Source organism: Fusarium oxysporum, chromosome 4, assembly GCF_000149955.1.
Source record: "Fusarium oxysporum f. sp. lycopersici 4287 chromosome 4, whole genome shotgun sequence".
Taxonomy (NCBI): domain Eukaryota; kingdom Fungi; phylum Ascomycota; class Sordariomycetes; order Hypocreales; family Nectriaceae; genus Fusarium; species Fusarium oxysporum.
This window is the reverse complement of record NC_030989.1, coordinates 5,121,828-5,143,243: the sequence shown is the minus strand read 5'-3', so window position 1 is coordinate 5,143,243 and position 21,416 is coordinate 5,121,828. Positions and strand designations below refer to the sequence as shown.

Sequence of the window (21,416 nt, the reverse complement as noted above, 5' to 3'; positions counted from 1 at the left end):
CTTAGCCCATGCCCTCACTGCTAACCCTAAAATATTTATAAATAAATAAAATTAAGGAATTAACTTTAATATTATTTATATATAAAGCTATAACTTAGTATTAGGCTATTTATAATTATATACTTTTTTTATCTATTTTTATAATTAATTAAAAAAATATCTTTTAAGCAATTATTTATTTTAATTAACTTTTATATAAGTAAAGTAAATAAGTTTTAACAGTAGGTTTCTTTTTTTTTTTAATTATTTAAATAGAGAAAGTACTATTTAAGCCATCAGATTAGGCAGTAAGTATTACTTTTTAATAACACTAGCAGTATTAAACTATCTTGAAATAATTCTACATATCCCTTTAAGGACTAGAAGGCATTATGAAAGTATTTATAAAGCCTCTAACTAATCAATAGTCTATATTAAGGGGACCCCCTTTTACCTATATAATTAGTATAGATTACAGTACCTTGAATACTGCAATATGCAGATTAGAACTTGAACTCTTACTCTTCTGCCACCTGAAGGCTGGTGGCTGTGGCGTATTAATCAGCAGCCAATCAATACTCGGGCAAGCCCCATAAAAATTCCTTGGTGGTGCCTTCTGGTCCTCAAAGGGATCTAGCAAGTTTGGGGCAAGATAATAGCGGGGCGAATGCCGAGCAAGAGTTAATTGCTCGGTTTGTTCGGATTCATCCCGACCCTGATATTACCTACCTTAGCTGGCAGGCGGCATGTCACCTGCTCAACAGCGCCCTCGGGTGCAATACCGAGACCCTTATAATTTCGGAGAATGCCGTGTACACCGACTTGACGACCTGGTGTTGGCCATGTCGGCATTTCCACCAAGTTTGTTTCTTGGCTTTGTGGAGGTAGTTTGATAAGCTTCACCATAGGGAGGTCAAGTATATAGCACCTGCGGGGTAAATTGAAGGTTGCTGGAAGGTATATAAACATTATTAACAGCTTGGGCCTGTTAGAGAATCTCCCCAGAAGGAGCAACATCCAGTAAAGCCTTTTCTTTTCTCCTGCCTCAAAAATCTTTCAGTATGCTTTTATCTTCTCTCTGTACCGGCCTTTGCACCATCGCCTTGCTGAGCGGTCAGGTTGCGGCTCGGCCAGCTGCCGCCACGACTGGACTCAACAGTGATGAGTCATTGCCTTTGAGAGGGCCGTCTATCGTCGAAGTTAGGAGCGCATACAGGAACGTCTTCCCAGCTAAAGACTTCAATCGAAATGTGACAACAACATGGTGGCAGACCGACGTACTCGACGGGGACGCAAGCTAAAATGCTACAAGCCTGAAAAAGGCCCTTAAAGATGCATCGTTCATTGTGCTCAACAAAGACATGTACAAGGTAAGAGAGTGAAATTTGTCTATGGACGTCAGATTGGCTTACCTTCGACGTTGTGTATAGTTGCTTGGCGTCAAAGACCATACAGTTAAGAAAAACGTCGAAACCATCTTCGAATTCCCGCCTGGCCCGTCTTTTGCAAAGCGCATGGTACATGATGGCACCGTTTACTCCCCAGAATGCAATTGCATCTTCATGGCAGAGCTACATCCTCCCAAGACTGGCTTTTCTGCCGATGCCATGCCATGGGTATGGCGCGTGAACCTAAACAACACTCCGCCAACGACTGAAAAAGTGTACCCCTCGCCTCAATTGACCGTACCCAACGGGGCTTATTATCATAAAGGCGGTATTTACTGGGCACAAGAGGGCAACTATACTGTACCTGGCGGTATTACCCGTATGGATCCATTGACCCTTAAGACAGAGGTCGTTCTCAACAACTTTTATGGGCACCGGTTCAACAGTCCAAATGACGTGGTCATCACTCGAGACGGCGTAGCATACTTCACTGACGGGTACTACGGCTATGACAACTTCAACGACACTCTCAAGCCAGAGTTAGCTAACGGCCTGTGGCGATGGGACATGAACTCGAATGATCTGAGGATGGTTTCCGGTGCTGGCGGGGGACCCTTCACGAATCCTAACGGACTAGCACTCAACTTTGAAGAGGACAAGCTGTATGCCACCAACCGCGGTAACTCGTCGGATAACCCTGCAGGCGGACGAACAATCTACGAGTTCCAGTTGTCTCAGTCAAACGGAATACCGGTCAAGGGAGGTGATGTCTTTGCATATGTTGACGCTGGGTTTCCGGACGGTATTAAACTAGATCGTGAGGGTAGAGTGTACGGGGGAATCACTGGGGGAGTGACTGTTTTTGACTTAACTGGGAAGCACCTTGGTATTATCAAAATTGCGGAGGGCGACGTTGCGGTTAACATGCAATGGAAGGATAATTGGCTGTATATTGCTGGCCGAGACAAGATCTACAGAGTAGAGCTTAGCGCCTATGGAGTTCAAGCCTAGCTAGCTTAAATATATTACATTTATAGTAAAAGTAAATAATATTATAATCCTGATTTTATATATTTTATTCCTAAAGTTAAGTTAACTTAAAGTTATTATATTAATTATTAAATAAAGCACTTTTACCCCCTACTGCCTAGTTTATAACACCTAATATATTTCCTTATATAATACCCTGAATTCTAAACAAGGCTTAAAATAACATTAAAATAAAGTCTTATTATTAATAGCTTGTATAAAGAATATAATATTTATAATATATTTTTAAAATAGGCTATTTATAATAATTAAGTAATATATATTAAGCTTATTAATAATTAATAAGCTAAGTTTTATAAAAGGATTAATAAATATAATTTATATATTAATAAATAATAATAAGAATTAATAAGCCTACTATAAGATTAATTATAACTAAGGTATATTAATATTAATTATAATAAATTATTTATAATTATAAGATCTTAATATTAATTTATTTTAATAAGAAGTATAATAATTAAAAAAAGATATAAAGAATATATAATAAAACTACTAGGGTTATAATATTATTAATTTTAATAAGCTTACCAATCAGTCTGATAAATTCAACCTTAGCAGAGGCGCTCCTTGCCTTAAACCGCCTTCTTACTCATTGCGGCAATAAGCTGAGTCGTCCTGCACCGGGCCAGCGGCTTTTCAACCATCTCGCTGGCTCTACTATCCCTGCCGCCTTGGCCAGCGCCAAAATTGAAATCCATGACACCTACAAGCCCGCTCATCGCCCGCACCAACCCCTCAAGGTCGTCGCATACAAGCGTGCTACACACCTGCATCGCGACGAATTCTGCGTAGCCACACTGATCCAAGGCTGCACCCAAGGATTTGGTATCTCCGGGGACGGCCACGTCTGCTTGTTTGCTCAGGGGTTGAGGGTCGCGTTTGGTGCGTTTCTCCACGGCGTGATCTCGGGCTTCCTGGCGCAAATCGACGGTAGTCAAACCCGGGTTTCCGCGTCCGCGTGAGAAGTCTCGATGGGGAAGCGATGGATTGTCATCTGGATCTGACTCGGTGGCCCTGTCGTCTTTACGCAGCTGAATCAGCCTCGGCATCATCTTGTAAGGTTGAGGAAGAAGCATGAAGGGTGGCAAGCTCTGGCCTGCAAGAATCGAGTTTGACAATAAGGCCAATGTCGACAGGAAAGTATGGTTAGTCGCTTCTACTCCCGAGAAGGCCTCTGTGATCGCCGGCCACCAGCTACTATCATGCGCATCTGCGGCGGCATCCGATGAACTAGCTTGCCTATCGTCGGGGTCCTCCGTCTTATGTATTTGCGGCGGATGTGTTAGGGCGTAGCTCATAAGCGTTAGATAACTCATAATACGCCCGCTACGCTTGATGATCTCTTGGTATGTCTCAACGGGAAAACGGCCGCCTAGGTTGGGCTCCCACCGCTGCCACATAATGTGAGACTCGATAGAAGACATGAGACGCATAACCTTGCCGAAAATCTTACGCCGAGCTTTTGAAAGGTGGTAAGCAGGCGATGTTTCTGAATCGATATCGCCTGCTGTCCCTTCAAGCTGCGATTGCACAGTCGAAAGTATGACGCTGAAATATTGAGCGAGAAGGTATATAGTCGCGGACAAATCCTGTCGAAGCGATGTCCGATCTGTTAGAGGAGAAGGGAATATTGTCCAGAAGAACGCAATTAGACAGCCCGATGCGACAACAGCGAGCCGATACGGAGCCAGAAGATAGGTTCTTTACCTATTATATTAGCCTGTGATGACGTAGATAAAAGGAGAAAGACAGGTAGGACTCACGGGTAATATGGCTGTCCTGACTGGGTTGCTACCGCTTCGCCAAGCTGTCTTACCTGTAACTCGTAACCGATAATAACAATTTGAGTAATAATGGTAATCATAACGGCTGTAAGAAACCGGGGAAATTTAAAAAAGTAATACTCAATGAAGATGAAAAACCAAAGGAGAACAATAACGCCAGGGGTCTTCTGGTCAACGGCATACCAGATAATGAGTGAGAAAACCATAGCTAGACATGTGCCTCCGATTCGACAGAAAAAGCCAAAAATCGACTGGCCAGAAGCTATTGAGAGTAAGTAACCATCCGAGTCAAACTACAAAAGGCCGCAGGGACTTACTAATCGTCATCCCTAGAGCGATAGTAATCATTGCCCAATCTAGCCTCTGATCCTGAAAGAATTGGTGGGTTTGCTCTAAGAATGCCAGGATACCGACTGTCATCGTAGCAGCGGCCACTCGAAAGCCGAAGTGGGACTCCTTAGATCCTAACAGTAACAGGATCCTACGAAGCCAGTTCCCAAAGTGCTGCCAGATATTAGTAGCAGGAAGATGCTCTAGGTCCTTCTTAGGGTTCAAGCTATCTCCGTAATCAATATTATTCGTCTCCAGGATATCCTGGTTCTGCTTTACGCTCGAGTCCTGACCTTTGAAGACACTCATCAACCATTTCAATAGCCGCTGTTCGGTTGGGAAGATTAAGCGTTTGTGTTTCATTGTGCCATCCTCGATTTTCTTATCTGCGAAGGCGACGAGGTCTTGGAGGGCGTCCCCAGCCACATGCATCAGCTGTTGTATGTATAAGATCACGTAAAGTTGCGCCTGGTTCCTTGGTATGGCGTTGCTGGCTTCATCCCTAACCCAGGCCTGAGTGGTATCTCCATTTTCCGAATTGAATTTTTGGACTTTCTTATTCACAAGGCTACCAAAATACTGGTCACCTGGGTTTACCGCATCTCCATGCGCCTCGACATCATCCGATCCGATGCTTGTTGACTTCCTGGTGACCTTTGGTTTCGGGAGAATTTCCAAGCAGATGCCAGTATGTTCAAGCCCTTGGTCGATTGCTTCCACAAAAGTCTGGAATGGCGTGTGCAGTTGTTTCATATCATTCCACAATTGTTTCTCCCAATTTCCTTCTGCCGCGCTCTCCTCTAGTGTCTCCTTAACGACATTCCGCCTTCGACGTTCGGCGATTCGGTGGAGAATATCTGCAAGTGAACTTATCGCCACTCTACTGCAAGTCAGCCAAGTTTCTAGCCAGAATTGAGGGATAGAAAACTCGCATTGAAATCGCGACGTTTCGAATTAGTGTGAACATCTCGCCGAGATCTTTCGTGTCAAGCTTTCCCCAAGCCATATCTCTCTTGGCAAATGTCATATTATCATGGATCTTGCCCGTCAAGACTCTTGCTGTATGGGTTGTATCTGCTAGACGCTTGGCTGCTTTCGCCTCAGCCATGCCCTCATCCTTCTCCTTCTCCTTCTCCACCCTCCTGGACTTCCGCTTCTTCTTCTCCTGCCAGGATTCTCGCTCTTCGGCATTCCTCGTTTGATTGTCAAAAATGTCGTCTTTTGCTAATGTCGCCAGATATTCCTTTTGTAGGCTGACTACCTTTCTTAGTAGGCAAATGAAGCCTCTGAACTGACCGATCACTATCATGCGACTACTAATAGGAAAGATGAAGAGTGACACCCCTGTTGCTATTGCCATTCCAAATAGCATCGCTAGAAGCTGCTCTTTGACGAAGGCCTCCACTGCTTGAGTCGTGGCAAACCTGGGCCCAGAAGTCGTGCTATTGTTGATCAAGATGCTATAAATTACCACAGGCAGGCTGAAACTAGGCAGCTTCGCCCGCATAAAGTTCGCAAACCAGATATTGGCGAAGAGCCATACTGCGCAGACGGCTGACTGAGACGAATTATACGGCGGTAGGGCTGCTGTCGTAGTCTGGGACGTGGAAGGAGAGGTATGAATACGTGCCTGGACAGAGGACCAGAGGACGAGGAGAGACATAGCCGAGCCAGCGCAGATCGCAAGGAGGTCCAAGATGAGATTCTGAATAAATCTGTCACGCGGCAGGATCGCGACGCCAAGGACTGAAATTATCGGAATTAAATAGCCCGTCGTCGTGAAGTAAGAGGATATTTGTGTCGATTGGTACATCGATATGCCAATGATAGGAGGAATGGAACCTCTGCGCAGAGCATGAATACATTAGTACAGAAAGCATTAGATGAAGAAGAAGAAGGTGAATTGGCTTCTGACTTGAACATTAGGCCCAACGTGGCGGCATTTATCCAGACCTTATCCATAAGGTATTTCGATATGGTGGGCTTTCGCCTCGGATGTTCCTCCTCATCGTCCTCGACAGCGGCGGGTTCCTGTTCTTCCGGAGCCTGGCTCAGGGACCCATTTCTTAGCTTTTGTAGGTTCGCCATGGGTTGAGATATTTAGGTGCTCGTATTGGGAGCCGTGAGGCCGGCATAGGCGCGCAAGCAAGTTGATAAATATCCAAGTTCGTCATTCTGATTAGATGTAGGTTGGGCCCACAAGATTCCATTTTAAGACGATGCCATGTAGACGTCGACGGTAGAATAGTGTTGGCCAATGCTGTCATTCAACATCTCCTAATGGTGAAAGGGACTTCCTGTTTGTGTTGTTCAACGCCAATCCTCCATGGCTGGGTGACTAGCCTAGGAGGAGGCAGTGTCAATCTGTTCACCAGGAGCATGGAACTTTCCACCCCCAACAAACCGAGATCTGAGGATAGAGTTTCTTTATTAATGTACGTGTAGGAGGCATAAATTCGGTATGTTTGGCGCACACTCGAGAACAACTTCGGTAAGGCTAACTGTAGGGTAGAATCGGCGAGACGCGCAGGAGCCCAATATTGGTGCGGGAGGCGGCTGCGTCATCGTGACGTCAAAGGGTCACCTGGGTAACTATACGTTAGTCGATAAGCCCATACCTACTCACACTGCGCTACCGCAGGCTGTTTCTTAACACCTAAAAGTTCGAAGCATTTATAACTACATAACCGTATTTCGTGAGGAAATTGTAATCAGCGTTGCCTAAAATCGCCTCTACCGCACCAAGGGTTGCTAATAACTTGGGAAAAAAAAAGAGAAAGAGGGGGAAAAGATAAAAGATAATTACTAATCTATGTTTGCTTAAGAATGATACTGAGAGTTTTAGCTGCATCGTTCAACTTGGAGTCGGAGATGGCTGGTTAGTCTGAACAATCTCTCCACCATTGAGGCATACACAAAGTGTAAGGTGCTGCAGCCCTCCAAGAAATCTTCTTCAATTGCCAGTGTTTCGGGAGTGACGGATCTTATTACAAACAAGCTGCACCGCGCGTTTCTCATTATGCACTCCTGTCATTCATAGTGTAGGATTGGGTTATGGGTTGCTGGTCAGCGTAAGTGGCTTCGCCTGACACATCATCAAGACTGCTTGCTTACAAGCCATCGGAAAATGTTGACCTAAGCTAACATGAACGTCGCTACCTGGCAGTTACCGAATTACGCAGCTGGTGCTTTAAAGTTTAAGCGAGGATAAATCTATACCCTTATTGTTAGATGCTACTTTTACATATCTCGTTTACTAATGAAGTGTAGCTCTGTGACAGTCAGTTCCACTTGTCATTTCTGCATCAACGTCGACGTTTAACTTAAAGATAGCCACTAGTGACCTTTCTTGCATAACGGGGAGGCTTATTGCAGATATTAAACAATCGACAGAGGCATATATACACCAGCCTTTGCCTCAATTTCTCAATCTGGATAGCGAAGCCAATGGGTTACACCTACTTCTCAGCTGTCTCGAACCCCGTGAAATAATCCATCAACGTATTAAACCTCCGAACGAGGCTGTGTGGGACTGACTCCGTCCTCGGCGGCTCTCGTTGCAGTAGATTCCCTGTTCTGGCCATTGGCAGGATGACTGCTGCTAAACATTGATAAGATGCAAATTTTAGCAAATGCTATTATGGTTCTAGGCTTCGATTCCACTCACTGCGACAATTTTCTCATCTGCTGTTTGGCCGAGTTCACTTTCTCGTCGTACTGGATATATTCGGTACAGACGTATATGCCCTGTTTTCTTATTAGCGTCTGGGCCACCAGTCCAAGGGAGGCGGTGTCTTACAAGAAAACCACTGATGAAATGAAGCACCCAGGCGATGATCGAAAAGGCGACAACGGTCCGCCACTGCGAACATCCGGTTCCATTGATGTTGACCGTGCCCACCGGCCCAACCCTCCAGAAGCGTCCCCAATAATAGCCCCAATAATTATAGTACCACCCTGCACGGCAGAAATTGCCCCTCGTTCTCTATTATAACCCAAAAGTATTAAGTTACCGTCTAACAAGAGAGCATCAGGGTGTTCTTACCGTTTCGAGCAAGCAAAAAGCGATCAACCACATAATAAAGAGGATGAAGTCGAATGGAAAAGCCATGAAAAGAACATCAATTGGTGCAAAGACTACTATCGAATAGACGATAGTCATCCCTGCTACGACCATAGCGTAGATAATTCGTCCATCGACACTGACACCACTAGTCTCATTGATAAGGTAGCAGAACCGGCCCAGGAGACCCAGTACGATCGCACCGCAGGCGAGCTCCAGAAGTCGCAGGATTACGGAGGCGGCCTTGTGTCCACTGCCACTATTCGCCATCCTCGGGTTAATTGAAACCTCTTTAATAATGGGTAGTAAGTAGCCAGGTTATTAGTTGATAGTTGATACGAAAGATTTGTTCCACTCAAGACGAAACAGCGGACTGCTATCTTAACTACCACAGCCTGATATAAGTACATGATGAAGGCCAATACCTGGTATGATCAGATGATTTCGCTTAGCTGATTCAAAGGGCGATGTGTAACTTTCAGCAACGTCACCGTGACTCAGAGGCTGGTTAAAGGTTGACGCTTAACGTTGGGGTCGCACCCTACTCAAGCTTGCAGACTGACAACCCACTGCCTTTCCACTGCTGTTGACTGGGCAAAACCGAACTAGATTTTGGGGTCCTGGGTATGAAACCTGGCCAAATTGAATCTCATTATTAGAGACGACATTCTAGCAAGCAAAATTAGCACATCGGTCGTCTTGTACTGCAAAACCGAGTATCTTCATAAAGATTCTGACCGCCTCTGGCCGCTTACGGAATAAGCTTTTGTAAAGTTATTTGCCTTCTAATAACGAGGAGGTGAAAAAGGACGCTTTAAGGAGGGACTTTTCGAAAATGAAGCTAGAGTCTACATCTCAATGACATCTTATACTGCTTTTCCTATATAAAAATCCGCCAAATTGTCGAAATACCTGTCTTAACGACTCAATTGCCGTCAACCCTGCTTGCGGATTTATCGTTAACCACCATGAAGATATCTCTGTGGCCTGTGCCTGACTCTTAGCCCTCTGCCTCAGTGTCAGGCCCATGCCAAGGGTATCGATCCAAGGAGATGGTCATTATCTAGCAAGAAGACTTCGTATCCTTTGACTCGGCGCTTAGAGGCTCTTTGCGATGGGTAATTACGTATCAAAAAGGTGTTTGTGGTGCAGTGAGTGCTCGTGATCGTCGTGCCTGACTTCCAGCAGCTGTGACCGGAGTTTTAATGGTTCAGGGTCAGCTTTGTTTGAATTTGTGTGAATTCAGGGACTTTTGGCATGCCTTCCTTTATGATAGGACTGCAAGCGAGTCTCTGACCGGGCGCTGTCCAGTTATTGAACTTGGCACAGGATACGCGAACGGAATGATGGCAGCTTCTACGGGGTTATTGGTGCAAGCCTAATCGAACTAGGCTTCAAGAATTCTGGCAGCGCCGTCCGCTCAGTTCGGCACGTAATAGCCGGGATAGTCTATTGCAATATATTCAAACCATACCCTTGTTGCCGAAGTTGGCTGCCTCGTGCTAGCATGTCCGTCGCTGTTGAATCTCGCCCAGTCGAATGCCTAGAGAAAGACGGGATAAATTTCAAGGGGGAATGGCCCAATCGAAACCGGCTAGTGACAAAATGTTGTGGTTTGTGCTGGGCTTGGCCGACGGTGCTGCCAGAATCCCCAAGACATGAAGCATTTAGGTTCTCTCCGCTGAAGCTAAGAACGCCATCTTTTGCACGTATCCCGCGATAAGGTCTATCTTGGAACAATTCATCACCTTCAAATGCTAACCATCTCGGCAGCTGCTTTTGAAATCGTTGTCCCACCTACCAGTCCGCAATTGTCTTCACCTGGACCCCTTCGCAAATGTCAGCCGATGGCGAGACAGATGTCCCTCTCAGCAGGGCTGCCGTCAGATCAGATTAACAATTAGATATATCAATCAATTCAGTCAATTCACACCAAATACGGTATTTCAACAGATCAATCAATTCAGAGCACGGCATAAATGGCCTGTATATTTATATAACTAATATGAAGATTTGCAATCCAGAGATTGTAGAAAAGTCATATCCTATAGTCCTGCTTGAGTTCAGTAGATAGGATGACTCTGGTGACAATGGCTAGTGGAATGGTAGTAACGGCATCCGTTAGGTTTATGAGTTTGGTCGAGATATGGGCTGTTCTGTTATTAGTGAGAGGTGGGTGACCAGGCCATATAAAATAAAGGGTGGCGAAAATGGAAAGTCGGGTGTGAACTACATTGTCAAGGCTGGTGAAGTGATCCGATGGTGTCGAGTTGGCGGCTGCAAGGACTTCAAAGTTGAGGCGGGCGACTGGTTCGTTATTGATACACCTGGTGGCGGGGCTTGGGGTGACATCCAGCAAGGCAAGATCGTGCATCAGGAAAAGAAAGCCGCTGAGAAGAGATGTGTAAGCTAATTCCAGTTGGCCCAGGAGACGAGTAGCTAGAAAGATTGTTGAGAAACAGACATTGATATACGAAGAGAAATAGTCTAAATGTGATAAGTTATCCTAGAGATAAAAGCCTAACCGCTGTTGTTACAGTTTGTGCAGTAGTCCATAACGACACTGCATGAGTTGGACAGGCGTATATGTCCACAAATCCAAATACCATCGTTCTCCTTCGCGTTCTCGCGAGCTGCAATGATATCACTGCCCTTCATTCCAATACCATAGTCATCACATTCAAACTTGGCAATACAAGCAGCTTGACCAAACGAGGCAGCCATCAGGATGCCCTTATTGGACCGACTATATCGCGTCGTGTAACCCTTGTACACAGTATCGGCATCAAACTCGTTGATAGCCCTATCACAAGCCTCACCCAAGCCCTTCTTTGACAGGCTATCGGCTGTTCCACACTGGCCGCTGCCGTCGTTATCAACAGCAGTTTGAGTAGGTAAAGGCGTGGAAACAGTTGATGGTACACCATAGCCACGTGTCGCTGTGACGTGGATAGTATAAGCCATAAAGTACTCAAGCGTGTAGGCTGAGTAGACCAAGACGGTGCCGTCGTTGGTCTCAGTGAAGGGAGTCTGCACTGGGGCTTGGGTAGCTGGGGCCTCGGTTACGGGGACAACTGGTGAAGGATATGAGGTGTAGTCCTCGCAGCTGTTGTCGATCAGAGAGGCTGAAGTGACGTATTGCTTGCCAGAGACTGTGGTGCTACATTGACAGTATGGCTTGTCGACGCGAGGTCCGCCGAAGATCACGCAAGGGTAGTAGGTGCGGACTTCCTCGCTAGTTGTCGCTGCATCAGTCGTCACACCGGATGTGATGGCGTCGGATGAGGCTCTGGTAGTGGTTATGAAAGTGCTTGGTGTAGATGTTGACAAGACAGCGTCAGACTGTGTGGTTGTAGCCTCAGCAGTCTTGTCCTCGCTAGTGGTTGTTCCGGCAGCCTCGGTGGTCTTCTCTTCGGCAGTGGTTATTCCAGTAGTCTCAGCAGTCTTTTCATCTGTAGTAGGGGCTGCTGACGTCTCGGCAGTGGAAGTTGCATCGGCCGTAGTAGCAGCATTGTCTGTAGAAGAGGGGCCGGCTGAGGTGGCACCAGTGGAGCCACCACGGACCAAGCACTTGCTGGCCGCTTCGTCCTCGGCACGCTTCTGGAGACCAGCAGCAGGTGTAGCAGCAGGTGTAGTCTCAGGGAGGTCAATAGGATCAGGGAAGACGAGGAACTTGTGTGAAGTGACAAGCTGGTCCTCGACCCAGAGTCTCCATCGACCCATAAACTGGCCCGTCATGTCGCCATCCGAGCCAAAGACGATCTCCTCAAGCATATCATACTCAACAATAGCGCGACCCCACGTTCCATACTGCTCGGTAGATTCTGTACGGCCGGTACGCGTGTAACCGAGAACGGTCGAATCAGATCCAGGAATAATACCAGAGACTGCAGTCGCCAGGTAGTTTGCACGATCCTCGTAGCGGAAAGTGGTGGTCACGCCGAGGCTACGCTCAAGGTCGTTGGTGAAGGGAGTGACGACGAAAACCCTGGGATGAAACATGGAATGCAGGACACCGGGGACTTGGTCTGTACCAACATAACCAGCAATGCTTTCGGCATTGCCATTGGTCGTGCCGTCACGAAGGGCATTGAAAGTAGTGGCCTGGAATTCGTCGTCAGGCGTGGGGTTCCAGTTGCTGTCGATGAAGACGGGGTTCTCCCAGATATGAGACACATAGACACCCAAGTCAGAAACGACAATGACGGAGGTACAGCCATAGATACCGTTGACGCCTGCAGAACCTTTACCAGCGAAAGGAGGAGCGCCGAACCAGTGTCCAGCTGTGGCTCCAGTCTGATCCACCCAAAGGGGGGTGAGGGAGGCGACGTAGAAAGGGTTGGGAGACATGTCATCGTTGAACGCTCGAGCCACTAGCTCCATGTCACGCTTAGAAGGCGGGGATGCAGACTCGGACCTAGCAGTAGGAGCAGTGAAGGGGTCGTCACCAAAGTCAACGGGCTTGGAGGGATCCGTAGGGAGAGGTCCGTCGATAGTAGTTGTGGAGAGGTCATTGCAGTTAATGTTACCAGCCACGCTGCCCATCTGTCCTCCTTTTGATCCTCCAGACCCAATAGGACAAGAACCGCCGCCGCTACCACCACCGCAAGTGTCAGCGCCACAAGGTTGCGGCAGCCCGGTAGTCGTGGTGGTAGCTTCAGTGGTAGTTGACTCCTCCGTTGAAGTGGGTGCTTCGGTGGTTGTAGGAGCCTCTGTAGTGGACTCCTTCTTGGTCGTCTCCTCTTGCTTGGTAGACTCTTCTTTGCTCTGTTCCTCCTGGCTCTGATTCTCCTCATCCTCCTCAGTCAGGTCATCGTTCTGGCTCTGTACTTGAGGAACAACACTGGTGACGGCAGGCACGTTACCAGCAATGATGCTGCCCGAGATGTTGGTAAGGTCCTGAGCCATACAAGCGAGCTTGTTGATGATGTCACCAATAGGTCCAAGCAGGCCTCTCTTCTTGTTGCAGCCAACATCGGGCTTGCCGCCCAAAGACACAATAACAGCGATGATGTCGTCATGGGTGTCCTCGACCTCCTTGTTAGTCTCATCGGTGAGAGACTCGGGGTCTTCGGTCCACTTGTTGATGATGGGGATCAGAGCGGCGACCTGCGAGGAGACGGAGGAAACGCTAGATGTAGCGACCTCAGGAGCTACGGTTGTTTGGGCTGGGGGCTGGGTGATGACAGGCTCGCCGTCATCCTTACTGGTGGGCTTGGGCTCCTCGGTGGTAGGCTCAGGCTTTTGGTCCTGTGTAGTGGTCTGAGCAGGCTGCTCAGCGGCTGTTGTTGTAGTGTCCTGTACAGGCACCTGCGCAGTGGTAGTCTCAGCAGGTGGGAGACCAGTGGTGGTGCTTTCAATGGCTGGCTGTTGTTGAGTTGTGGTATCTGGCAGAGGGTTGTTGGTCTCGGTGGTTACACCAGGAACAGCGTTCGATGTTGTTGTAGGCACAACGGGCAACTGCACGTCCGTGGTGGTGTCCTGGCCAATAGGTTCTTGTGAGGAACCAGGGGTCTGGATGATGGGCTGGTTGGTGGTATCCACTACAGGAAGCCACGTGGTGGTAGGGTCAACTGGAAGCGGCAGCTCCGTTGTTGTGTCCTGGACAGGAGGTACCTGTTGCGAGGTTGTGTCCTCGATAATAGGCTGTCCAGTGGTCGTGTCTTGAACATTGGGTTGAGTCGTACCCTCTTGTGTAATGGGCTGAGTGGTGTCAATGACAGGAACAGGACCTGTCGTAGTGTCTAGGACAGGAGGTGGCTCCTCGGAAGTAGGAGCCTGGACAATATCTTGGGAAGTCGTTGTATCCTGAACGACAGGAGCAGGTTGTGTAGTTGGCTCAGGGTTCTCCTGAATTGCTTCCGAGGTCGACTGGGGAACGACGATCGCATCGGTAGAGGTAGGGTTGACGCCAACAGGAATGTCGGTAGACGTATCAATCACTGGTGGAATGAAAGCTTCGGAAGTAGTAGTGGTAGTAGCAGGCGCAGCTTCGGGAACCGGGTCTTGAGCAATTGCACAGAATGGCAGCGCCGCCAGGGCAAAGAACGTGGCACGCATCTTGGCGTAAACGAATGACCGAGAAAAAAGGAAGGACTATACCAAACTAGAGTATAAAAGAAACTCCGAGCCTATGGCAAATGAAAGCTGAATCAAAGAGTCACGCAGAAAGCATTCTATATATCAACTGTATGCTGGCAAAACTTCGTCGATCGGAATATGCCCTTCCATTGCTGCACAGGGTTGATGTGATTGGAGTTACAGTGACCCAGGTACAGCCCTAATCCCATTTGCATTAGTGCTGACGCCGGCTATAATTAACGCTTTCTCCAAGCTGCTAGTGGGTAACAATTAATGGCGTTCATTGGTTATAGCTTGCGAAACCCCTGAAGCCAGCCGCGATTAGCAGATCCTTCCGTGTTTCAGAAAAGTGTTCCTCAACCTCAAGATAAACGATAAACAAGTAAAGGAAGCACAGAAAGCTTATTCTTTCGTATATACAAGAGATCGTGATCATCTTGTAGTTTAATAGGCTATTTATCTGTATTTCAATACCGAGTATGCTGGTGTTTAATAAATTGAATAGTTAAAATCTTATCTTCATGTGAAGGAGCGCACTGATAAACGGATACTGGCATTGGAATCCCATATCGTGTCTTGATCAGCTAAACAACTGCCGTCTCACCTAAGCCTAGCCCGCAGCCCCCAAATTCTGGGGTCCAAAATCAGCAGAGATTACGGAGTACCAGCTGGAGAATCCTACCGGCTAGGCCGGCTCGTGAGCCATCCGTCCCATCCCTGCACTATCCTTGCTAATTTTAACAGATCAAGGCCGACTCTTGGGCTGCGCAATAACGCAAGATTGCAATCAGCGGATCCTCAATCCTGTCAGCAGATTCATGCATGCATGGGCAGGTTTTCAATCAATCGACATAAAGTAGTTCCACCTTGTAATTTAAATCCCGATCCTTATGGGGTCCTATGTACCGCTCACTCCTAGCACCTGTTTCATTTCATCGCTCGACCTAAACTTGGCGTAGTCTCTGGCGCTCCCGTACTGCCCCTTCAGATCAGGATCTGCGCCCTGGCTCAAAAGCCACTTGACCCTCTCAACAGCACCGGCCATGACTGCATTTACGATCGGGTATTGCGCTGTCATATGCTGTGTCTCAAGTTTGTCATTTACACCAGCGCCATTCTCTACTAACAGTGCCATAACGGGTATTCTGGACTTGTCAAATTCAGCGCTGGGTTGAACGAGTCCTGCATGGGGAATAGAGCCGGCAGGACAAGCACCTGCAGCATAGAATAATCCCAATCCCTTGCTGGTCATCTTGGCTCCGCCATTAAGAAGCTTCTGCACTAATCCAACAGTCCCCTGTGAGGCTGCGAGTCTGAGAGCTTGGTCTGGATCTGCTTCAGGCCCGCCAAGGTTGGGATCTGCACCATGCTCCAGAAACCAATCAAGCAGTGGTTCGTTGTTTGTCTGAATGAGCCTTGGGAGGAGGCGCTCTGGTGTATTGACTGTCCAACCGTGTTCTGTAAGGAGCTGAAATAAGGCAACTTGTTGATCTGCTGGGGCCCTGAGGATAATTTCTGGGGTTTTTCGCGAAATCGGTGTTCCAGACTGGAGGAGATAGCGTACAATTTCGACTTTGCCGTTTTTCATGGCGTCAAGCAAGCCATGGTGAAGGAAGAGTGGCGAGCGGGTTTGAGAGGCAACAATTGACTCGACATTAGATAAGTCACCCTCTCGGCAGGCACACAGAAATTTGAGAAAGCCTGGTACGCTGACTCCTCGTCCAGTGAGAATATGTATGTCGCTTGGATCATCGGCGGGAATGTCGTCGTAAGGTTGGCCCATTCCCATCTGCTGGTATCCCATCTGACTCCCGGCTCCCATCTGCTGTGCAGTTTGTTGCCGCATCGTAGCCTGCTTTTGCGCCATCGCAATAGCATGCATTTGTTGCTGCCTTTTTTTTTGTTGGTCCTCGGGCGAAAGCTGTTTGGGGATCTGTCCTGCTTGTGATGACATTTTGCTTTGTTGCTTTGATGTTTGCCTTGTTTAGACGAATTGTAAGCTGAGCTGGTGCTGGGTATAAATAGAGGGGCTAACTCTGCTGACATAATGACTCTTAACCCCGCAAAGGCTCAGATGGAACTTGTCACTATCCAAGCAGTGAGCACCGATAGTTTAGGGTTAAATAAATTTCAGGGTCTGATGGGATAACCTGGGATTAAGGCAAGTAGTAGACATTGTTTAGCTATGGCATAGTTATGTGATAAATAAAACGATGGCTATTCCTGGCCGCTAATCTAACAGCAAATATATTCTATTATAGTCAATGAAAGTATTTATTATAAGAGCGAGTATCTTCTGTATAACCCAGGTTACAATTAATAATAAGCAAAAAGTCAATATTTCAGCTACTATTTATTTCGAGATTGGTGCCGCAGGATGACCTCTTACCTACATTTCCAAGGATTAGTAATAATAAAAGATTTAAATAAGTTAATTCTATTAAGGTTAATAGTAGGATAATATCTAGTATATTTAATATGCGCTATAATACCATCCTAAAGCAGGTCTTGTGGGTTGAAAGCAATTATGAACTGCGTCCCAGCCTGCCTCGAGCCTTCCAACCGCAAGACTACTCGCCCTTTCCTTCTCAATATCTGCCAAGCTGACCTCATCGTTAGGTAGCAGGTTGCTTTTTTGGAGCGCTTCCACTGGTGGTATAGTGCGTCTGTTGTTCTTGAAGACGTAGCGAGCCACGGAAGACGCATAAACTGATTTAAGCGTATCAACTTCTTTCTCCTGTCCCTTCGCTGCCTTCGGCTTCTTATAAGGTTGCAACACAAACTCAGTCGGCTGAAAAACACCAGGTTTAACGAAATGAGTCACCACATATAACCATTTCTCATCCCACGACAGAACCCGCGTCCACAGCTCGTATCGGGCATATGGTTTAATCTCCTTGCGCCACGTACACGTCGTCCCGCCCAAAATCATAGTAAAGTGAGATGGCCCCGGAAGTGGATTGAAAGCCTTGCCAAAAAGAACAAGGCTAAAGTTGCCACGAGACATGTCCATATCTGTGAAATATGTCGAGTTTGACTTGTGGAGATTATAATCGCATTCCAATGCTGGGGATCGCGTAGCGCTGATTGCAGGGAGAAAAATGCATCGAGGAGAGAGAAGTTTTTCAGGGGCAGAGTCGGTAAGTCGGCGGACGAAAGCACGAAGGAACCGAGCCTGTTGGTATTGTAAGCAAATAAAAGATTTGTAGGCATTGTAGGTCCTAGGGTAGCTTACAAACCACATAAAATGTAAAGCTTTGAGATTTGTCAACATAAATACGAACGCCAGGGTTCTCCAACTGAAAAGCGACGCCATTGGTGATAAGCTAATAGTTGACATATTTGAGACTGTGTCGGCCATGTTCACTAGAAAAGGGTTGGTGTGCAGTCACAGGCTCAAGATATTGGCAAACTGTTGATGCTACACAATATTCAGCGTTTGTGTCTATTCAAGCCCTCTTTATCAAGACCAACTAGACATGGAAATCCACCGAGAAGAAAAACTCTGCATCATCGGTTGGGTATTTTGTTGAGGGATGTTCGGACCGAGCTTGATATGACGGGGTTACAGAGCAGGAGTTTGCTGGGGGCCCACATAGTGCCGAGGTCTTGACATGGTCATTACCATCTAGGTTCAATGATGGAGCATTAAGATAGCGAGAAACGGCGGCTTGAATCCACTTTAAGAAGTCCAAGGATACAATCAATTGAGTACAGGAAGAGCTGTTGAGAAATCCAACTATCGGTATGACGAAGCAGTCCCAATTTTTGACAAAGTCTACCTGCGACAGAACAGGACCTGCGTTCCACCTCGTGTAGTCTCACCATAGACTCAAAGCTTTGCCCTTGAATGCTCGTCCTTTTCGGCATCCCACCAAGGCCAAAAAGGCACAGCATTTCGGTCAAAAGTCCCACTGAAGTCTGGATGCTGTTTCTTCGTGATCCCTTTAATACCTGCCACATTGTCCTGGGACCCAACAAGAGAGATAAAGACCTTGGAGTCCAACTTATGCATTGCTTCTGGAGTTTCAGAATTATACAACAGCATATCCCTCATTAGCTTAGTACTGGTGAGGGAGGTATTCTCTCCAATATTGGACGCAAGCTCCACGGCATACGCCACAGTTTCTTCGGGTGTCGGAAGGAGTTTCGAGAATAAAGGGCTGACGAGTGGGTCGGAGGCAAAATAGGTCTCACCAGTTGTGGCAATATGCATCGCCTTGGCTAGACCGACTAAGCGTGGAAGAAAATAGGCACTACAAGACTCGAGGCTCAGACCCAAACGGGCGAAAGGCAGAGCGACTTTTGCTCCAGACCACGCCACGCGGATGGTAGCGGGGAAGGTGACGGTAAGCCCAAAGCCTGCTGCAGGACCGTTAATGGCAACAATGGTGGGTTTGGTGCAGTTGGCAATTGCTAGAGCGACTCGCCCTCCCCTATGCGATCGTGTCAGCATACGTCTGGGCCAATCGTCAAGCGCGTACAGACTGGTCTCTATATCTGGCGATGGACTCTTCGCTTTCTTTATGAGCCATCAGCCCGGAAAATCCAATCTGGAGATCTGCTCCCGCACAGAAGGCCTTCCCTGCGCCAGTCAGAACAACAGCCCGAACCCGCTCGTCTTGATCGATAACTCGATATGCCGTCTCAAGCTCAGTAAGAAGATTCTCAGTGACAGCATTATGCTTATCAGGACGATTAAAGGCTAGAATGAGAACCTTTGTAGCAGAAGGCGAGTCTGCTGGGACGTGGGAGATGGTGATGTCCTTGAAGGGCAGTGATGAATAGGAAGCTGGGACTTCAATGGTTGCTGACATGTTGAAAAATGTTGATCTCTTGATAGCGAGTTTACCTGATTTGCAACAGTTCTTATAAGATTGTTCACTTGGGAATACACTGCTATAACACGATTAGACCTCCTTGCTGTCGTGATTTACAGGGCTCGGAAGTCATATGCTAGACTTGTCCGAGGAATAACAGCCGGCCCCACAATGTGCCGAGGTAAGATACGTCTCTTCGCCCAGAAGAAGTCTACATCTGACGTAGTATGGGTAGACAAAACATACTCACCAGTCCTTAATAAACAAGACTTGGCACTTTTCATTTTGTAATGTTATAGCCGAAATGTTAACAAGATCGCATTTCGCAAGCAAGTTTCCCATTTCAATGGTAGACCTCGGTCATCTAGCATATAGACCTTTGCAGCTTGTGAAACCGATTAAAAGGTTTGAAGCTGCTGAAAGGAGGTCATTAAGCTTATCCATGTACATATTGGAACCTCCTGGTTCTCCTGGATCAAGACCGTATATTCGGCTCGTGCGCTTGCGTTTGGCTTACTGTTTATCGCATGTTGGTCACTGCTGAGTTTTCATCAAGAAGATAACCTATTGCACTATTAAGGTGGACACAGGATCGTGATTTTGTATCAACACCTACTGATACTAGCCTGTCCAGTAACGTTACCAGAAACAGTAGATTTCAGCAAATAACTACATAATAGCCAATACATCGAACTCCAGTCCATATCCCGGTTCCTGCATCTAGTTCAAAGCTTAGTAGTAAATCCATTACCTGCTTCCTTTGCCCTCATTTTCCTTTCCACAGCCCTTCTGGGGCTAATCCCGTCTACGTACCCCACAAAGGGAGCGCCTACCTGGTACCCAAGCATATCGACCAGTCGAGGCGGGAGCTCGTCTAGCTTCTCCCAATCCACTGCAAGGATCTGATTCTCCAGTGGACGGACCCATGGCTGGCAATATTGAACCGTGAGTGCTCGCCGCTCCTTTTCAGATACATTTTTGCCCCCACCATGCCATAGCGTACCTAGAAAATATACCAGGCTTCCTCTTTCCATGATAACAGGCTCTGCTTCGCCAGGCGTCGGAACGTGACTCGAGTCCCACGTGTGCGACTTTGGAACAACGACCGTAGCGCCATTTGTTTTCGTATAAGAATCTAGTGCAACCATGATCGCCTATTCGAGTCAGCCATTGCAAAGTCAAATGGGGCAAAGTACATACGGTCCCAAAGGGGCGATGTGGACGTGGTATCGTGATAAAGCCATCATCGTGATGAATTATTTGGGGGGCTTCTCCTGGTTGAATGTTGATGCTATGGAATGCATTCAGAAGAAAGCCCTGATCCAGAAAATACTCATTGAGACCTAGAACATCAGGATGGAGTACAAATTTGTCAAACACTCTGGATTTATTAAGCAGAGCGTAAATCCGATTCGTTCTCAGCCCTTCGAACTTATTGCGGCCCCCAGACACGGCGGGACCGGCATGTGGGCTAGAAGCAAGACGTCGTAGCTCCGTGTTCGCCTCTTCGACCTCCGCGTTGGTGAAAGCGTTCGGGATTACAACATATCCATTTAAGAGTGTTTGATCAATGAGCTTTTGTAGATGGGGATTAACTGTGGCGCTTTTGTGCCCAAGCCGTTTCTCTGCACCGGTCTCCCGGTTAATAATGGAATTTGGGGCCTCGGGCATGGTCTTTATGGAGTATGTCTAAGCGTACGTATTCGTGGTACAGATATGATGTCTGAGGAAAAACTGGCAATTAAATGTGTTGTTCGCTGGGCATTGCTTATATGCAACAGGCCATCAGGAGGAGCGGGGATAATGTGGAGAGCCGAGGCACATCATTGATCTATGGATTCGGCAGTTGGGATTCTTTCCCAACAGCCGCGTCATGACACCCTTGACGGAGGGAGGATATCTTCCGCGCCAGACGCAT

The 21,416-nt window shown here is 47.2% G+C and overlaps 9 protein-coding genes across 9 annotated transcripts; 2 read left to right on the top strand and 7 right to left on the bottom strand.

The window, feature by feature from the left end:
- Positions 1-635: 635 nt before the first annotated feature.
- On the top strand, positions 636-2,378 carry FOXG_04675 (uncharacterized protein; the record flags this gene model as incomplete). Its single annotated transcript, XM_018382704.1, has 2 exons — positions 636-1,349; positions 1,410-2,378. Exons 1-2 carry the CDS (start codon positions 1,341-1,343, stop codon positions 2,376-2,378), a joined length of 978 nt encoding a protein of 325 aa, XP_018239472.1. The 5' UTR covers positions 636-1,340.
- Positions 2,379-2,992: 614 nt separating this feature from the next.
- FOXG_04674 (uncharacterized protein) lies at positions 2,993-6,197 on the bottom strand (the record flags this gene model as incomplete). The annotated part of the gene is made up of 4 exons (XM_018382703.1): positions 2,993-4,121; positions 4,184-4,466; positions 4,522-5,414; positions 5,500-6,197. The coding sequence occupies 4 exons, from the start codon at positions 6,195-6,197 to the stop codon at positions 2,993-2,995; spliced, it is 3,003 nt and encodes a 1,000-aa protein (XP_018239471.1).
- Positions 6,198-8,038: 1,841 nt separating this feature from the next.
- Positions 8,039-8,867, bottom strand: FOXG_04673 (uncharacterized protein; the record flags this gene model as incomplete). Its single annotated transcript, XM_018382702.1, has 4 exons — positions 8,039-8,135; positions 8,202-8,281; positions 8,334-8,519; positions 8,580-8,867. The coding sequence occupies 4 exons, from the start codon at positions 8,865-8,867 to the stop codon at positions 8,039-8,041; spliced, it is 651 nt and encodes a 216-aa protein (XP_018239470.1).
- A 1,876-nt stretch (positions 8,868-10,743) lies between these two features.
- FOXG_18876 (uncharacterized protein) lies at positions 10,744-11,083 on the top strand (the record flags this gene model as incomplete). The annotated part of the gene is made up of 2 exons (XM_018399018.1): positions 10,744-11,001; positions 11,060-11,083. The coding sequence occupies 2 exons, from the start codon at positions 10,744-10,746 to the stop codon at positions 11,081-11,083; spliced, it is 282 nt and encodes a 93-aa protein (XP_018239469.1).
- On the bottom strand, positions 11,011-14,770 carry FOXG_04672 (uncharacterized protein). Its single transcript, XM_018382701.1, has one exon. It carries the CDS (start codon positions 14,655-14,657, stop codon positions 11,118-11,120), a length of 3,540 nt encoding a protein of 1,179 aa, XP_018239468.1. The 5' UTR covers positions 14,658-14,770; the 3' UTR covers positions 11,011-11,117.
- A 444-nt stretch (positions 14,771-15,214) lies between these two features.
- Positions 15,215-16,664, bottom strand: FOXG_04671 (uncharacterized protein). Its single transcript, XM_018382700.1, has one exon. It carries the CDS (start codon positions 16,630-16,632, stop codon positions 15,577-15,579), a length of 1,056 nt encoding a protein of 351 aa, XP_018239467.1. The 5' UTR covers positions 16,633-16,664; the 3' UTR covers positions 15,215-15,576.
- Positions 16,665-17,151: 487 nt separating this feature from the next.
- FOXG_18875 (uncharacterized protein) lies at positions 17,152-18,085 on the bottom strand (the record flags this gene model as incomplete). Its single annotated transcript, XM_018399017.1, has 2 exons — positions 17,914-18,085; positions 17,152-17,853 (listed from the first exon to the last, which is right to left on the bottom strand). Exons 1-2 carry the CDS (start codon positions 18,037-18,039, stop codon positions 17,152-17,154), a joined length of 828 nt encoding a protein of 275 aa, XP_018239466.1. The 5' UTR covers positions 18,040-18,085.
- Positions 18,086-18,343: 258 nt separating this feature from the next.
- FOXG_04670 (uncharacterized protein) lies at positions 18,344-19,561 on the bottom strand. Its single transcript, XM_018382699.1, has 2 exons — positions 19,167-19,561; positions 18,344-19,114 (listed from the first exon to the last, which is right to left on the bottom strand). Exons 1-2 carry the CDS (start codon positions 19,493-19,495, stop codon positions 18,511-18,513), a joined length of 933 nt encoding a protein of 310 aa, XP_018239465.1. The 5' UTR covers positions 19,496-19,561; the 3' UTR covers positions 18,344-18,510.
- Positions 19,562-20,071: 510 nt separating this feature from the next.
- FOXG_18874 (uncharacterized protein) lies at positions 20,072-21,224 on the bottom strand. The gene is made up of 2 exons (XM_018399016.1): positions 20,699-21,224; positions 20,072-20,652 (listed from the first exon to the last, which is right to left on the bottom strand). The coding sequence occupies exons 1-2, from the start codon at positions 21,167-21,169 to the stop codon at positions 20,224-20,226; spliced, it is 900 nt and encodes a 299-aa protein (XP_018239464.1). The 5' UTR covers positions 21,170-21,224; the 3' UTR covers positions 20,072-20,223.
- Positions 21,225-21,416: the final 192 nt, after the last annotated feature.

What these genes read in the sequence shown, in the direction of transcription:
- FOXG_04672 (XM_018382701.1), bottom strand. Translation starts at nt 14,657, where the DNA reads ATGCGTGCCACGTTCTTTGCCCTGGCGGCGCTGCCATTCTGTGCAATT.
- FOXG_04671 (XM_018382700.1), bottom strand. Translation starts at nt 16,632, where the DNA reads ATGTCATCACAAGCAGGACAGATCCCCAAACAGCTTTCGCCCGAGGAC.
- FOXG_04670 (XM_018382699.1), bottom strand. Translation starts at nt 19,495, where the DNA reads ATGTCAGCAACCATTGAAGTCCCAGCTTCCTATTCATCACTGCCCTTC. An exon ending in ATCGCCAGATATAGAGACCA is followed by an intron (nt 19,115 to 19,166) that starts GTCTGTACGCGC and finishes ACGATCGCATAG; the next exon opens with GGGAGGGCGAGTCGCTCTAG.
- FOXG_18874 (XM_018399016.1), bottom strand. Translation starts at nt 21,169, where the DNA reads ATGCCCGAGGCCCCAAATTCCATTATTAACCGGGAGACCGGTGCAGAG. An exon ending in CACATCGCCCCTTTGGGACC is followed by an intron (nt 20,653 to 20,698) that starts GTATGTACTTTG and finishes TGACTCGAATAG; the next exon opens with GCGATCATGGTTGCACTAGA.